The following is a 16,696-nucleotide window of genomic DNA, read 5'->3' as shown; positions in this document are numbered from 1 at the left end:
TACTTAAAAAAGGAAACAATGATCATTAAAGTCCAACATGTCTTCAAATACTGAGCCCACCAGACTAACCTTTTTTTCACAGAATGGCATAATTAGGAAAATTCCATAGACATAGTATACCTAGATTTTAAAAGTACATTTCACAGTGTTTGTAGAAGAGGTGGGATAATATGGGATTGATAATAATGCAGCATATTTGGAACTGACTGCAAATGACTTAATTATTGAGTTGTTCTCAACTTAAGAGGATGTTTTCTGGCGAGATGCTCCAGGAATCTTGTTGACCTTGTGTTCAATATTTTGATCAGTATTTTGGATGTAGGCATTAGTGTCATCCTTATATTTCTAAATGATAGAAACTTTGTACATCAGGGCAAAGTCAGGATCTTGACAACTCTGATTTAGAATCATAGGAAACTTAATAGGGATAAATGTAGAATTCTACACTTGGTTTCAACTTTAAAGGCAACTTTAAAATACAGGATGGGGGCAGGGAATTGTTGGCTAGATCAGGGCTGTCCAACCTTACTTTGAAAAGATTTTATTGAAACAATATACAGTATATTTTGATTTGTCATTTTAGTGAGAGCTCTGTGGTAGCTCAGCTTCATTTACTAAAGCATTTAGTAAACCCACAGGTGACTGCATAACATTACACTGTGGGCTACATGCGGCACACTGGCTGCATTTTGGACAGCCTTGACATAATGACTTCTGTGAAAAAGATCCAAAGAGTTTAATATACCATAAGCTTAGCAGGAATCAGTGATATGACACAGCAGCCAGAAAAGCCAGTGAAATCAGTCTTACACTGCATTGATAACCTAATGTGGTCAGGGCATATCCCAAAAACCACTTAATTCTAGACAGGTGAGAATAATCAGGACAGGAGAAAAGCAGAAAACTTAACACTCAAAGAATAACTGGGGGGACTGGGAATGTTTATCCAGGAAAGAGAAGACTTGGAGGGATCACAGTAGGCATCTTTCAGAAATGTAAAGGGCTTTGGTAGAGTAAATTTGTTCTAGCCCCACAGGGAAGAAGTAGAATCCCTGAGTAGATTTTGCCAAGAGTCAGATTTTTTTTAATTCAGTGGCATTCCAAATTTGCTGGCCATCAGGAAGCTCCCAAAGCATCCAAAGATGGGCTGCTCTGAAAGGGGAACAACTCCCCTTCATTGGAGAACTTAAAGGTGACACCAGATGAGGACTTGCTGGGGGCTTTGGAGGAGGGGTTCTTGACTAAATTGGACTTAGACTCATTAATAACCTTGGAGCCTCCTCCTGCTCTTAGATTCTCTGCTTTGTTTATGCCAGGGAAGGGTGAAGCCAGGAAGTGCTGCATTGAGGAGTTATGGCACCAAAAACTCTTAGGGAAGGGTAAAGTATGATGATAATAATAATAATGATGATGATAATGGTGATAATGATAATCTCACTGTGTAGCACTTGAAGGCTTACAAAACACTTTACTCTCAATGGTCCTGTGAGGCAGAGAGTGCAAGGATGAGGGCTCCCCATTTTCTAGGTCAGGAAACTGAGGTTCAGAGAGTTTAGTTGTGGAATCACAAACAAGTCTTGGTTTCAGACCAGAACCCCCCCAAGCCCGTTTCTCCCAACTCTGAGGCTAGTGCCCATCTTGCCTCACTTCACCTGTCTGAGGCAGAGGTCAGAGAGGCTCGTGACCTGGATAGCTGAGGGGAGGGGGAAGGGAAGGGGGCCATGGAGACAGTATCTGCAGTGGAAGAGAGGTTGAGCTGTGAGAGCCATTGGGGGTCCCCTCAAAACCAAATGGAGTTTGTGAGATTTGGGCTGAAATCTGAGCGACTTGGCACTAGCTCGCTCTGCTGCTGACAACAGACAATTGTGCTTGTTCTCTCCCAGTACTGCTGCCCAGACTTGGTTGATTTCCTGAAGAAGGGAAAGTCTCTTGATTCAGAGCCCAGTATCCCATCAGCAGCAAAGCCACCGTCCCCAGAGAAGACTGCTCCCATGCCCTCAACCCCCTCTTCTACTCCTGCTCCTACTCTGTCACCACCTGCCAAAGCCCCAGAACTCATGGAGAATTCGGGTGATGTCACCCAGAGCAAACTCATCATGTTAGTGGATGACTTCTATTATGGACGGGACAGTGGCAAAGTGAGCCAGCTCCTCAACTTTCCTAAGGTGCCCACATCCTTTCGATGCCCACACTGCACAAAAAGGCTTAAAAACAATATCCGGTAAGTTTGTACTGCTTTTCATGTTTCATAGTAACTAATTATTTATCTTTGCTGAGGTCTCTCTCCATCAGCAGAAACTTCCTGGGAGAGGGAGGGAGGCAGGCCAATGAATCTCCTTCCATCATGTGGGAAAGATTCTGCCCTGTGAATGAGGACAGCAGGGCACCTCGTGGACCCTGACCCTGCTGCTGGGGTTTATCATATTACCTGGTCTTCTTCTTCATGCTGCCCTGCAGATTTATGAACCATATGAAGCACCACGTGGAGCTGGACCAGCAGAATGGGGAAGTGGACGTCCACACCATCTGCCAGCACTGCTACCGCCAGTTTTCCACTCCTTTCCAGCTCCAGTGCCACCTGGAAAACGTTCATAGTCCCTACGAGTCTACCAGTGAGTATCAGAGTAGCCTTCAACCACTAAACAGCTGTCATCTCATAGTGTGGATAAAGGTCAGCAAAGAAGGGGAGTGTGTTTTGGATTTTCATTTTTATTCACTCTTCATTTACAATCTGCATTCTTGTAGGATTAATTTTTATGCCTTATAGTATGAGGCCCTAAGTGATTTAGGGACTTGCTTTCAGATGGGGAGAATAGTGAGTGAGGGATAATCATTTTTTCATCCCTGATGGTAAAGGGGGCAGATAGTTATTTTGCTTCATTACACTTGATTTACTCTTTCAACAAGTTTTGGCCAGTAATTGTTTTGAATTTTATGAGGCTACAAAAGAAGCATAAGACAGGAGTCTTAGCTTCAGGGAATATTTCATCTTCTCTAGAGAGAATGGAATAATTAATGAGAAAATTAAACTGCTTACATGCCAAATTGTGTGGCACAAATGATTTTCAGAGAAGGGAGAGATCAGGATAGGTTAGAGCTAGCAGATAAAAGTCTTCAAAAAGTGGGAACTGAAATCATGAAGAACTAGCATAATTAGAACAGGTAGAAAGTCAGGAGAAGGGCATTCCAAGTTAGGGAAATGAGAGCAAGAGAAAAGGGGGCCAAGACAGGGATGAGGAATTGTGTAGGAGACAAAGGGAGTGATCATCTCTAGTTGCCCGGCCCTCTGTAGCTAGCAGACACTTACTTAAACTGTTGAATGAAGGGATGAGGGTTATAGAGAGTGATGTACCGTGAGCACCATTTTGAAGACTTTACGTGATCTTATAAATCAAGGGCTGCCAGCCATGCCAAGGGCAGAGAAGAGAATTCCTCAGGACCCACTAAGAAAGACCATCTGGGCAGTGCCCAGCAGAGACAGGGCATTCCACTGCTTCAAACTATGAATACTTTATTTAATATACAGCAAGAATTTACATTATTTATTTGTAGAAAAATGTGATTTAGTTTAAATTTTTGAACAAGATTTTTGCTTTATTGAAAATAGCCTAGAAGAAACCATGAATGGATAAGAGTTTCTTCTGAGCAGTCTGCCTCTCCCTTAGGCTTCCTGCCCTAATGTTCTTGCCTTTTGATTTTAGTCAAGTCAGCAGATATTTATTAAGCACCCACAATGTGCTGGATGCTCTGCCCTCAGAGTTCCCAGGCTCTTGGGGAGGATAACATGTATACATACAGAATAAAATGGAAAGGATCCCAGAGGAGGGAGGAAATGTGCATGGATTTAATGTCTACACTGTTGATCCTCACAACCACCTTGGGAGGGACGTGCTATTACTATCCTCATTTTACAGTTGAAGAAACTGAGGCAAACAGGTTGAGTAATTTGTGCAGGGTCAAACAAGCTAGTAAGAATCTGAGGCTGAGGGGGTGGCTAGGTAGCGCAGTGAATAGAACACCGGCCCTGGAGTCAGGAGTACCCGAGTTCAAATCTGGCCTCAGACACTTAATAATTGCCTAGCTGTGTGTCCTTGGGCAAGCCACTTAACCTCATTGCCTTGAAAAATTAGAAAAAAAATCTGAGGCTGGATTTGAACTTGGGTCTTCCTTGAATCCATGCACCACCCTACCTCTAGAAAGAGAGAAGGCATTAAGTTTCAGGGACCCTAGAAAAGGCAGAAAATAGGATTTTAGTTGAGAGGAAGAAGAGGACCCAATACAGGACTGATACAGAACTGGAGGTGGAGAAAGCTAAGGGATGGGTAAATCCATCTTAGAATCATTTGCAGAAAGGTGCTATTGAATCCGTGGCAGCTGAAAAGACAGGTAGGCAGGAGAAATACAATGGTGAGAGAAAGGAAGGTGGCAGCCAGAGCCTTCCCCCATGGTTACTGGGCCTGATGATCTAGCCAAAGAGCCTGAGCAGGTGTGATCGGGAAGGACCAAGCCAAGAGAGGAACAGCACGGGGGGGGCGCAAGTGGGGAGCCAGGCTGCCCAGACTGAGGGAAGAGGGAAGGCCTGTACATATTTTTTATGATTATACATTGAGACCAGTGTGATATTTATTAGCAATCTGAGACATATAAATTATTCAATTAAAAGCTTGTCTTTCGCATTTGTTTTCTTAGAATAGGACCTTAATAGATGTAGCAAATCGACAGCACATATTCAAAGGTCTAGATAGCTTTACTTACTGTTATTTTTGGTTCTGACTTGTGATTTTATCTGTGTAGGGAACTGTGAGTGTGGACATTCCTTCCCCTCATACAGATGGGGTACTCATCTCCAACATAGAGAGTGGTTTGGGGTACTGTGGGATGAAATCCCTTGTTGAGGGTCATACATGAGCTGACTTGTTTCAGGCAGTACTTGAACCCAGCTCTTCTCAATTTCAAGACTGGCCCCTGTCCATTATAAATCCTGCCTCTTCATCTGAAGAGTATCAGAATGGTCGTGGTGATGATTTCTCTCCCCTCCCCCCAGCACATACTAAGGGCTTGATTAAAGTTAGCATGATGCCTATGAAGGTACCACGAGAGGAGGATATGTTGGGTTGACCTCTTGATTCCCACCCCCTTCCCCTTCCCCTTCCCCTTCCAGCTAAATGCAAGATTTGTGAATGGGCTTTTGAGAGTGAGCCCTTGTTCCTCCAGCACATGAAGGACACCCACAAGCCTGGGGAGATGCCTTACGTTTGCCAGGTATCGATTTACTTTCTGACTCATTGGCCACTGGGGACATGTCAGGTGGTGGGCCAACCCTGTGCTCAGGGTCCTAGGGGGCTTGCACAGGATTCAGGCTTGTGTCCACAAGGGTGTGTGTAAGGCTGGGCATTGCTTCCAAAACCCACCCATTAGAATAGTTGTACCCAGGAAAGGAACCTGTGTGTTGTCTTCCAGTGCAGAGCACCAGCTTGCCCCATTCCCTCTGTGTGTCTGCCAACCTAGGACACCTCCCTAGAGCTCCATTTCTGCAAGTTCTCCAGGAGAACAGCCTCTTCTCCCAGCACGGTTCTGGGTTCTGTCCAGTCTGGCCTGGCCATTTGACCCTGACCTTACATCCTGTCCTCCGGGATTAGGTGTGTCAGTACCGTTCATCGCTGTACTCAGAGGTAGATGGCCATTTTCGCATGATCCACGAGGACACCCGGCACCTGCTCTGCCCCTACTGCCTGAAGGTCTTCAAAAATGGCAATGCCTTCCAGCAGCATTTCATGAGGCACCAGGTAAATTCCCCAGCCTCAGCAGAGTGGCATGGTCTTGGTCTTAGTCACTTAAAAGAAAGATCTAGTGCCACCCCACCCGCTGTCGTGATCTGACCTCAGCTGGGTCTCTTGGCCTCACCAAAAAAAGTAAAACCAGGGACCCAGGAGATGGTCTCTGTCAAGTGGGATTGTAGGAAAAGACAGCATTGGTGTGATGCGGCAGCGAGGGGGTGCTAAGAGTTCTGAGTTCCAATTCTGCCCGACACTTGATAGCTGTGTGACCTTGGGCAAGTCAATCAACCTCTGTCTCAATTTCTTCAACTGTAAAATGGAGATATTAATAGCACCTGCCTGGCAGGGTTGTGGTGAGGATCAAATGTGATATTTAGTATAGTGCCTGCCATACAGAGGTGTCTAAATGCTTATCCCTTACCCTTTCTCCTTTCCTTCCCTTTCTCAGATGCACTTCAACAGTAGGAGCCCTCTCTTTGTCAGAATCAAATAAGATCAATCAATCAACAAGCATGTACTAAGAGTCTTCTAGGTGCCAGGCCCTTTGCTAGTCACAGTGAAGGAAAAAAAGGGACCTTTCAGGTGATCCTATACAATTTGTTTAGGAATAAACACCGTTCCCATTCTGAAGATAAGTTGAGGTGTGAGTGATTTGCCTAATACTGTACAAGGAATCAGGAATTGCTGAGAGGATGCCCAGAGCCTTGGAGTCCAGCAGGTGTGGCTCCTTGGAGGCCTCTCCTTTTTCAGTCTCTTAAACAAAATTCCCAAAGTAAATGGGTGTGAAGTTGCTGTTGACCTTTGACCTACATCTCTCTACTCAGGGAATGACTCTTAGCTCAGGCCCTTCAGGGTTTGTTTTTGCTTTGGGGTTTTTTGGTTTTCTTTTGTTTTTTTTTAATGTCTCTCATCCCTCAGAAGAAGAGTGTCTATCACTGTAATAAATGCCGGCTGCAGTTTCTATTTGCCAAGGATAAAATAGAGCACAAGCTTCAGCATCACAAAACCTTCCGCAAGCCTAAGCAGCTGGAAGGCCTGAAGCCAGGCACGAAGGTAAGGGCTGGGCTCCAGGGAGAGTGAACAGCTCCAAAGACATTCCATCCTCCTTCCCTGCTGAAGACCAGGAGGCCACCTGCCTATCTAAATGTGCCGCCTTTTTGCCCACTTTCAGGTGACCATCCGGGCATCTCGAGGACAGCCACGAACAGTGCCCGTCTCTTCAAATGATGCACCACCTAATGTCTTGCAAGAGGCAGCCCCCATGACTACCCCAGCAGACCCTCTTCCAATCTTCCTTTATCCCCCTGTCCAGCGAAGCATCCAGAAGAAAGCGGTCAAGAAAATGTCAGCGCCTTCCTCTAAGTGCTCTAGGGGATGGTTGGGTAGAACACTTGCCAACCCTGAGGCAGTTTGGTGCCCTTTCTATGGGGCCCTGGGGGAACCCCTGTAGCATGAATGAGACTCATCCCATGCTAATGAGCTTCTCCCTTTCTCAGCAGGAGTGTCATGGGCCGGCAGACCTGTCTGGAGTGCAGCTTTGAGATCCCTGATTTCCCCAACCATTTCCCTACCTATGTCCACTGCTCCCTGTGTCGCTATAGTACCTGTTGTTCCAGGGCATATGCCAACCACATGATCAAGTAGGTCATGGGACATGGGCCTCTCCATACCCCCTTAGCCTCCTCAGTGTTCTCCCTCCCCACCTCCCTGCCTGCACCTGGCTACAGGCCTTCCGTCTAAACTTCCTGTCCATGAACTTTGGTATCTCAGTTTCTAGCCTGGTAGGAAGAAAGGGATTGCAGCCAGGGGCATCTCTGGTGGATGGGTTAACCTTCCTTTCCTTTTGCCTTAGCAATCATGTTCCACGGAAGAGCCCCAAGTACTTGGCTTTGTTTAAGAACTCAACTGTCTGGTAAGAGCAAGCCATGTTTTTGTAATATTAATACTGAGACACTTTGCTTTCATATTTTCTTGGGGGCACTTTAGGTGTGGTTGGGAAGAATAAGAAAAGAACTCATTTCTTAAATATCTCTATTTGCCTCATGCTGCTTTTTGTTCTTCCTTAGTGGGATCAAATTGGCTTGTACTTCTTGTGTCTTTGTTACTTCTGTGGGAGATGCCATGGCCAAACATCTGGTCTTCAACCCCTCACATCAATCCAGCAATGTCCTACCACGAGGTGAGTTGGGAGGAAACAGGAAGGGGGGAAGGGGAGATGTCAGGAATTTGTTTTGAGAAAGAAAACAGAATGGTGAGCTCCTGCTGACCAGGGAAATAGCAGGGTTTCTTGGTGACCTCAGTTGTCCCCTCCTCAGGTCTTGCCTGAAATTTGCTGCATTAAATCGGGGAATATTGTCTTTGTATGAATGTTTAAGGTTAAAACTTCAGCTGTTGCTGATCTTAGAGTGGAGGAGAGTTCCTATTGCTAATTGGACTGTCTTCTTTGTCTTCTCATTCTGCAGGACTGACTTGGATATCCCACTCCAGGTAACCAAGTTTTCCTGGTGCCTTTGTTTCAGTGTTGAGTATTTGATCCTTTTCTTCTATTAGTCAAAAGACAACTTTCTTTTTGCTCTTCTTTTTTCTTCTAGGCATAGCCAGGCCCATGACCGGGGCATGAAGAACACCTACCCTTCTGCTTTCCCCCACAACAAAGTTGCCACTGTGAAACCTGTGGGTGCCCACTCTGAGTGTGGGGAGCCACCTGTACCCCAAGCTCAGCTGCTGTCAGTACCATCTCCAGTTCGATCCCCTCTATCAGCCCCCGGTTGCCCCCAGATTCCAGCAGTACCCCCTCTGCATGTGGAAGGGGCCGAATGCCTGAGTCTTGATGAGCAAGAGGAAGGGGCCCTAGCTATGTCGGAACCCGAACCAACAGGAGCTGGGGGCCTCAGTGGAGCTGGCAAGAAAGAACAGCTGTCAGTAAAGAAGTTGCGAGTGGTACTGTTTGCCTTATGCTGCAATACTGAGCAGGCAGCCGAGCATTTCCGCAATCCACAAAGACGTATCCGGCGTTGGCTGAGGCGCTTCCAGGCCTCCCAGGGAGAGAATCTGGAGGGCAAGTATCTGAGCTTAGAAGCTGAGGAGAAGTTAGCCGAATGGGTCCTGACACAGCGGGAGCAGCAGCTTCCTGTCAATGAAGAAACGCTTTTCCAGAAAGCCACCAAAATTGGGCGTTCACTGGAAGGTGGTTTCAAGATCTCCTATGAGTGGGCAGTGAGGTTCATGCTTCGGCACCACCTGACCCCTCATGCCCGGCGAGCAGTGGCTCATACTCTACCCAAGGAAGTGGCAGAAAATGCTGGGCTCTTCATTGAATTTGTGCAGCGGCAGATTCATACCCAGGACCTGCCTCTTTCTATGATTGTGGCCATTGATGAAATTTCCCTGTTCTTGGATGCTGAGGTGCTGAGCAGTGATGATCGGAAGGAGAATGCCCTTCAGACAGTGGGCACAGGGGAGCCATGGTGTGACGTTGTGTTGTCCATCTTGGCGGATGGTACCGTCCTCCCTACTCTAGTCTTCTACAGGGGGCAGATGGAGCAACCTTCCAACGTGCCAGAGTCTATCCTGCTGGAGGCCAAAGAGAGTGGCTACAGCGATGATGAGATTATGGAGCTGTGGTCATCACGGGTGTGGCAGAAGCACACGGCCTGCCAGCGCAGCAAGGGCATGCTGGTGATGGACTGTCATCGCACTCACCTGTCTGAGGAGGTATTGTCTATGCTCAGCTCCTCCAGCACCCTCCCCGCTGTGGTGCCCGCAGGCTGCAGCTCCAAGATCCAGCCTTTGGACGTGTGTATCAAAAGGACTGTCAAGAACTTCATACACAAGAAATGGAAAGAGCAAGCCCGTGAAATGGCAGATGGCACCTGTGATTCCGACATTCTACTTCAGCTGGTGCTTTGTTGGCTGGCAGAGGTGCTGGAGGTCATCGGGGACTGTCCAGAGCTGGTCCAGCAGTCCTTCTTGGTAGCCAGCGTCCTGCCTGGCCCCGACGGCACTGCCAACTCGCCTACACGAAATGCTGACATGCAGGAGGAGCTGATCACCTCTCTGGAGGAACAGCTCAAGCTGAATGGGGAGCAGACTGAGGAGGAGCCTGCAGCCTCCACCCCCCAGTCCAGACCATCCCCTGAAGAGGTAGTTGAGCCTGAGAGCCTTCACCAGCTCTTTGAGGGTGAGAGCGAGACAGAGTCTTTCTATGGCTTTGAAGAGGCTGACCTGGATTTGATGGAAATCTAAGAGTAGTCCTGGACAGGGGAGAGGGTAGGCAATGGGGAGTGAAGTACAAGGGGATGGGAACTTTGGTTTTTCATTTTCTGCCACCCCTTGCGTTCGTTCATACTTCCCTTTGAATTAAAGGAAATTTAACAGATCATGTCTGAGCTGAGGAGCTGGCCAGAGGCCATTCAGCTTCTGCAGAAAACAGGTTTTCACAACTTAAAAAAAAATTAAATCACTGTGTTTGGTATTTTTCCAACGAAACTTAAGAAAAAGAAAAAAAATCCATCATGGGTGAATGATTTTTTTTTTGGTTTCCCTTCTTACCTCAACTGTATCACGGTTTTTTTTCCTTATCGTGCGGCTGATGTCTTTGGGCATGATACTATCTAACCATTGTCAATGTGAGACCATTTCTGAAGATGAGAAAGACAAATATGTAGCTGACAAACTGGTATATTATATATATATATATATACATATATATATAAATCTTTTTTTTCCATTGTGGTCTTAACATTTTTTATACATAAAAGGGAAAAAAAGATTAAAAAAAATCCAAACCACCAAACTCGTCTTCCCTATTCCACCTTTTTCCCCCCCTTTTCCTCTTCAGAGATGTTGGTTTCTGCAGTGACCCTAGATATAATTGTGGCTTTAAAAATGCGTGAAACCATCTCTAATTATTCAGAATGGGGTTTTTTTTTTGGATTTTTTTTAAAAGTAATTTTCACAAAAATAAGCTCTCACTTGTTTGTGAATACTTGACTCCCTTTCCTCATTCTTGTCCCTCTGCTCCTTCCCTCTCTTCTGATTAAGAAATTTACCTTCAGTCTAGAGATGTGGGAGACTGGAGTAAACAAAGTAAATGGTGGGGTATGGGATCCGTCCCCCTCCCCCTCCTTCCCCACTGTGCTGGTCTGGATCCTGCCAGCTCCCTTATGGAATAGAGGGTCCTTGGGTGGGAAGGAAAAAGCCCAAGCCTGCTCAGGAGATTGTGTGCACCATAGCCAGGAGACACACTCATACAGGCCATGGTTAACCTTAAAAAAAAAAATCTTTTTAAAGGTAAAAAATATGTAGCCAATTACCCCCGTTTGTGTGTGGCTTTGCCACACTTCCCCTAGAGCTAGAGAGAAGAATCCAACCCGGAGACAAGATAGACTGGGGTGTGCACAGAGTCATTGTACCTTTTTATTTTTCACTGCCAGCTTCAAAGAAAAAAAAAAGGAAAAAAAACAATTTTTCTACAATTTGCATGTTTGAGGGTTTTTTTAATTGTATGTACTTAAGGTAAAAACTGAAATAAATGCATTTTGACATAACGGTAAAGAGAGGAAAAAAAACCACCAGCCCACCTCGGCCACAGCTATACGGTTCTGTTTGTCCATCCTGAGGTTTTTAGCAACTTTCCCTCCAGGGAGCCGAGAGGCAGTGTGCACAGACCTGTAAATGATTCGTCTTTAAAATGTACATAAGTGGAACATTTAATAAAACCAGGGAAAATGGATTTCTAAACAACTCGTTTTTATTCTGGATATCCTTGTCTTTGGAGTGATGAGTCTGGATCGTATCCCCTACTTGTTCCCCCATTCTCTTTAAAAATCAGAATTTAGCAGTAGATCTCTTGCTGAGTCATTTATAAAACTGCCCTTCCAAAAACAAGCTCAATAGTGGGTGATTGATGGTGGGGAGTAGCAGAGGCTGGCATTGTATTGTGTTGACCACTCTGCCTAGGCAGAACCTCTTCCTGCTCTTTCCATCTTCCCACACCCCAGCAGTCTTCCTTGGATTTGAGATTTAAGATCTTTTGGGGCACTTAAGACCTGTCGAATTCAGAGTGATAATTCATGTCTGAGTGACTGAATTACTTTTAATAACTAACTAGGTATGTAACTTAAGGGGATGTTCATACAAAGGAGAAGTGCACACCTCTGCAGATTTAAAAGTTTGTCTGAGGATGAGATGTAATTATTTAAATTACATGCTAAATGTCAGTTACTTAATTCTTTAAACACATAATAGGTTATATATAAAGTAGTAAAACATAAACCTAGATAGCCATTATTCTAGAGAATTTAAGTGTTTAACTTCCAACTTCTAAACATGGCTTCTCCTATGTTCAATTTTTTTGATTTTGGGAAGCCATACAGACCTTGGTTTACCCTAAGTGGGCAACTTTGAAGACCTATGTGATGAGAAGTGAGGCCAGGAGCAGACATAGTACACGAGGGAAGGTGAGTGAAGTGAACCAAGATCTTCACACTGGAAGTCTCAAGAAAAGGCCCCATCCTTCCTTGGGTATCTTCTACTTTTCTCCTGAAGGGATTTTTCCCCTTTGGGGGGCATTCGGGGGTGGAGATGGCACAATAAAGTTGACATAGGGTTTTTTTTGGGGGGGGGGGCTTGCAGGATTTCAGAATTCTTTATGTAAATTGTGACTGTGTTTGCAGTACTCATTAATCTGCCACTAGAATACTACAGATTATTAGTCCTGGAAAAACCTCAAAGCATATTTGGGTTATAAAAGAATCTGAAATATCGTTGCCACAAAGATGCAATTTTGTTGAAACCAGGGTTAAGAATACATCAGAAAATTAGCACTCATTTTAGGGGATTGTGTTTATTTCAGGCAACATACTTCAAGTCTCCTCTATATCTCAACCTATAGGAACAAAAGAAGTCAGCAGCGTAGGTGCCGTGTCTTCATAGAAAAAAATCAATTCTCTTGAAGAGGGAATGGAAAACTACACTGTTGCCTGGGTGGAAGGGAACTGCAAGAGGCAACATAGGATCCCCACTTTACCCCAGAAACACAAAGATAGGAGATCCAAAATTATTTATTTCCTACTAATCTCTTATAAAAGGAAAAAAGTCAAATCTCAGTCCTGGTCGGTCAACATGGCCTGAATAGGAGGGTCAGAGTAGTTGGGAAACAGTAGATGAAACTGGAGATAAAACTGCATCACTCAAAGCCACTGAAAAAGAAAAGAACACTTATTCTAGAGTCTTGCTTATAGCTCACAAACGGCCCTGTAGGGTTCACACGTACTTAAACATCCACCCATACGTCCATTTATTTATTTTTAGTTTTTTTGGAAGGCAAATGGGGTTAAGTGGCTTGCCCAAGGCCACACAGCTAGATAATTATTAAGTGTCTGAGACGGGATTTGAACCCAGGTACTCCTGACTCCAGGGCCAGTGCTTTATCCACTACACCACCTAGCTTCCCCATCCATTTATTTTTAAAAGATTAAACGGAAGCTAAATGATCATGGTCCCACAGCTAGGAAGAGGAAGAGGGAGGATTCAAATTCAGGTTATCCTAACTCCAGATACTGCCCAAATTCTAGCTGAGGATAATGCAAATTCTCCTAGAAAAAGCAAGGCATCTCCAGGAAAGGAAGAACCTTCAACAGATCCAGCATTTATTATCCCACAACTATAATTTCTAATATGCCACCATCCCAAAAGAATTTCAAATTACCTGATCAGGTGGGCAATATCCCAATTGGTCTCTGCAGACAGAGGTCCCTCCACTTCAACTCCTTTCTCAGTCACTGTGGCAATTTCAAACTAAAAAAAAGAATTATATGTAATTGTTGTTGAGGCTTCAAAAAGTTGCAGCAAGCCTGGCCTAATGTTGGAAGTCAGATCAAGGGATTTTCTAAGAGTAAGAAGATGGACAATGGACAATGAAGTGATAAGCACTTTCAATCTTGCTTTGAGGAGACCTTCACTGGCACCCCAACCCTCCTCCCCTTGATCTGATCACGCTTCTCACCCTGTTATAAGACCGAGCATCTCGATAGTACAACACTCGCATACAGCGCTCCACCAGCTCCCGAGCCTCGGCCTGACTCAGAACAGGCTTCTTTTCCAAAATCTCTCGCATCAAAGGCTAAGAGGAAAGAAAGAACCACAGGGTCAGGGAATTGGAGAGGGCAAAGAGGGAGAAGGAGGCACATTTCTACAGACTGCCTTCAGCACCAGTTTTCCTCTCATTAAGGAAAACTCTCACCTGAACACTTTGTTAGCTATTAGAAAAGCCCACCCTTTCCCATCAAGAGTTGGGAAGTCAGAATCAGGGATCTTTCAAGCAAAGCACTTTTTCCTCCTCCCTGATCTCTGCCTACTCACCTGTGCCAAGTAGGCTCCATAACCAGTGGCCAGTGTTGGGGCTTCATAGGCTATACCAAGCATGTCCACATAGCCGAGGAAGCTAGAAAGAGATGGCTAGACTGGTGAGTGGACCCCTTCTATCTTGCACCTCCCCAGATCCCACCCTACCATTAATTTCTGAACTTTGGTCCATGTATGGGACCCAAGATGAGCAGCTGAAATAGCCTGGAGTCAGAGGAGAAGCTATCTGTCAAAGCAATGGATATCTCCAAACCAACCTTTCCCCATCAGCAAAGCCACCAATGACCATGGTGTTCCAGAGCGGGTTCATCTTGGAACGGCGGCTGTACATGGCTCTAGTCAACCAAGAGTGGATGGCTTTGGGGCTATAGCTGTGTCCATCACCCAGCAGCTCTTCATCAATCCTTCACAAGAATTGATAAGGAGGAAAAAAACAGTGAGGCAGCAGTCAGTTCCTCCCCCCACCCCCACCCCCAATAAGATGCCAGTTTCTCATACTGAATTCTACAGGAAGAAAACAATCCAACTCTTGATACCTCTCCTGCCTCTGGAGTCCTCCCTCTCCTCACTTCCTACACTTTCAGCAAAACAACTTATTTGCTCTGTGTGTAAGGGAAATGATGGTTCCTTCCTTCCCACTTGAGGACTCCTCAGGGAAGGGTCCTAGAAATGAGGAATCACCCCTTCACTGAACTAGCACCATGTCCAGACTAATGAACTGGAGAAGCGAGGCCTTCATATTGACTTACACCATCTGGTCAATGACTTGCTTCACATACTGGAAATCGGCATAGTCCCCAGAGGCACCAAGCATGGTATTATTGTTGACACGCATGATTCGAGAGATGTTTCGGAAACGAGCCAGGGAGCCATAGGAACCCAGCATGTCTGCTGCAATTATTACACCACCCTCAAACTTCACACCTAGAACTGAGGTTCCTGTCACCATTGGGTTCCTGAAAAGATGGAATAGTGTTAACTCATATTACACTTTAAAATTTTTCAAAACACTTGACAAGCATCTCATCTGAGTCTAAAAAAAGCAATCCTGTGAGGTAGATCCTGAAGGTAATAATATTCCCATATTCCAGATGAGGAAAGGGAATGTTGGGATTTCTTTACTATCATACATCTAGTGACTAAATGAGACAAGGCAGGCACTCTTTCAACTACAACACATGGAGGAAAACTGGTAAACCAGAAGACACAAACACCTTCCCACTCCCAATTCACAATCTAATGATGAAAGGGATAAAACAGGTATAAAAATGAATAGGATAAAATGTGGTAGGGGAAAAGAGAACTAAGCATATCTCTGGGAAATTTGAGGCAGAGATTCCTTTCATTTAAGTGACAGACTCAGACAAAACTTCCCGTGAAAAACTAGTATCTGGGTTGTGTTTTGAAACAAGTGTGACACTCAATTTGAATCAATGTACAACATGGAAACAATGTAAAGACTGACAAACTGCTTTCTGTGGGGGGGGGAGTAAGATGGGGGGAATTGTAAAACTCCAATAAAATCTTTAAAAAAAAGAAACCAAAACATAATAATAAATAAATGCCTAGCTGCGTAACCTTGGGCAAGTCACTTAAGCTCGTTGCCTTGCAAAACAAAAAAAATTGAGACGCTTCAGCAGAGAGGGCCGGGCGGCGGGGAGCCGGCGCCGCATGGCAGAGGGAGGGAACCGTCGGAGCGCGGGAGAAGCGCGGCGGGTCCCGGGCGAAGGGCCGGGGGTGGCCGGCCCAAGAGGGAGGGATGGGGCGGAAACCAGGCCGGCGCCGGAAACGTCCCGGGCAGCGGGGCACCCCACTTCCGGTCTCCCCCCCCGGGCCACCCCCTCCCGCCCGGAGCCCCGAGCCTCGCCCCCGGCCGGCGCCGCTCCGATCCCCCCCCGCGCCGGCCCCGGAAAAGGGCTGATGTGGACACTCACTGCGTCCGAGCAATGGGGTCTCCGCAGACAGCGCTGTCCGGCCCCGGGGAGGCTCCCGAGAAGGGTGGGATGCGGTAGAACTGGCCCGGCGACGGGCCCCCGGCCCAGAAGCCCAGCCGCGGCTCCAACACCGCCTCCATCTTAGTCACTCTGGCGACGGGAAATGAGGGCGCCTGCGCGAGGGGAAGCGGAAGTGACGGAGAGGACCTTTAACCTCTTTTTTGCCCCCTTCCTGCTCCTTGGGCCCGGCCTATGGATGAGGTCAAATGCTACGGCGATGTCGGCGCCATATTGAGTGTGGCGGGGGATGGAGGAGGGGGCGGAGCGGCGTGCGGATAAGCCGGCAGAGTAGTCACATCCCCCCAGAGGGACACATACAATAGATGTATAATGCACATGTAGGGGAACATATGCATTCGTTTTTTTTATTAAGGATTTTATTTATTGTGAATTTTACACTTTTCCCCCCTCTTACTTCCCTCCCCCCACCCCACCCCCACAGAAGGCAATTTGCCAGTCTTTACACTGTTTCCGTGTTGTACATTGATCCAAATTGAATGTGATGAGAAGGAAATCAGATCCTTAAGGAAGAAACACAAAGTATAAGAGATAGCAAGA

The 16,696-nt window shown here is 46.0% G+C and overlaps 2 protein-coding genes across 13 annotated transcripts in view; one reads left to right on the top strand and one right to left on the bottom strand.

The window, feature by feature from the left end:
* POGZ (pogo transposable element derived with ZNF domain) overlaps positions 1-12,291 on the top strand; it is a 47,849-nt gene extending 35,558 nt beyond the window's left edge. For 4 of the 12 annotated variants that reach the window (XM_074188833.1, XM_074188828.1, XM_074188839.1 and 1 more), the window contains 11 exons: positions 1,884-2,221; positions 2,458-2,612; positions 5,162-5,262; positions 5,640-5,786; positions 6,696-6,830; positions 6,949-7,121; positions 7,277-7,417; positions 7,630-7,689; positions 7,844-7,956; positions 8,240-8,264; positions 8,369-12,288. In XM_074188833.1, coding sequence (XP_074044934.1) covers positions 1,884-2,221; positions 2,458-2,612; positions 5,162-5,262; positions 5,640-5,786; positions 6,696-6,830; positions 6,949-7,121; positions 7,277-7,417; positions 7,630-7,689; positions 7,844-7,956; positions 8,240-8,264; positions 8,369-10,022 — 3,042 coding nt within the window. In that variant the 3' untranslated portion in view covers positions 10,023-12,288. Of the gene's footprint in view, positions 1-1,883; positions 2,222-2,457; positions 2,613-5,161; positions 5,263-5,639; positions 5,787-6,695; positions 6,831-6,948; positions 7,122-7,276; positions 7,418-7,629; positions 7,690-7,843; positions 7,957-8,239; positions 8,265-8,368 lie in introns of all 12 variants that reach the window. The other 8 variants (XM_074188836.1, XM_074188829.1, XM_074188830.1 and 5 more) reach the window with 5 other exon arrangements.
* A 534-nt stretch (positions 12,292-12,825) lies between these two features.
* PSMB4 (proteasome 20S subunit beta 4) lies at positions 12,826-16,245 on the bottom strand. The gene is made up of 7 exons (XM_074188841.1): positions 16,079-16,245; positions 14,894-15,100; positions 14,402-14,548; positions 14,142-14,223; positions 13,786-13,902; positions 13,489-13,577; positions 12,826-12,979 (listed from the first exon to the last, which is right to left on the bottom strand). Exons 1-7 carry the CDS (start codon positions 16,216-16,218, stop codon positions 12,967-12,969), a joined length of 795 nt encoding a protein of 264 aa, XP_074044942.1. The 5' UTR covers positions 16,219-16,245; the 3' UTR covers positions 12,826-12,966.
* Positions 16,246-16,696: the final 451 nt, after the last annotated feature.

Source organism: Macrotis lagotis, chromosome 5, assembly GCF_037893015.1.
Source record: "Macrotis lagotis isolate mMagLag1 chromosome 5, bilby.v1.9.chrom.fasta, whole genome shotgun sequence".
NCBI classification, from domain to species: domain Eukaryota; kingdom Metazoa; phylum Chordata; class Mammalia; order Peramelemorphia; family Peramelidae; genus Macrotis; species Macrotis lagotis.
This window is presented reverse-complemented; position numbering and strand designations above follow the sequence as displayed.

Excerpts from the sequence above, each read along its gene's own strand:
- PSMB4 (XM_074188841.1), bottom strand. The coding sequence starts at position 16,218 with ATGGAGGCGGTGTTGGAGCCGCGGCTGGGCTTCTGGGCCGGGGGCCCG. Across the intron at positions 13,903-14,141 it reads ATGGAGCCTACTTGGCACAG|CCTTTGATGCGAGAGATTTT; the intron begins GTGAGTAGGCAG and ends CTTTCCTCTTAG. Across the intron at positions 13,578-13,785 it reads ATGCTCGGTCTTATAACAGG|TTTGAAATTGCCACAGTGAC; the intron begins GTGAGAAGCGTG and ends TCTTTTTTTTAG.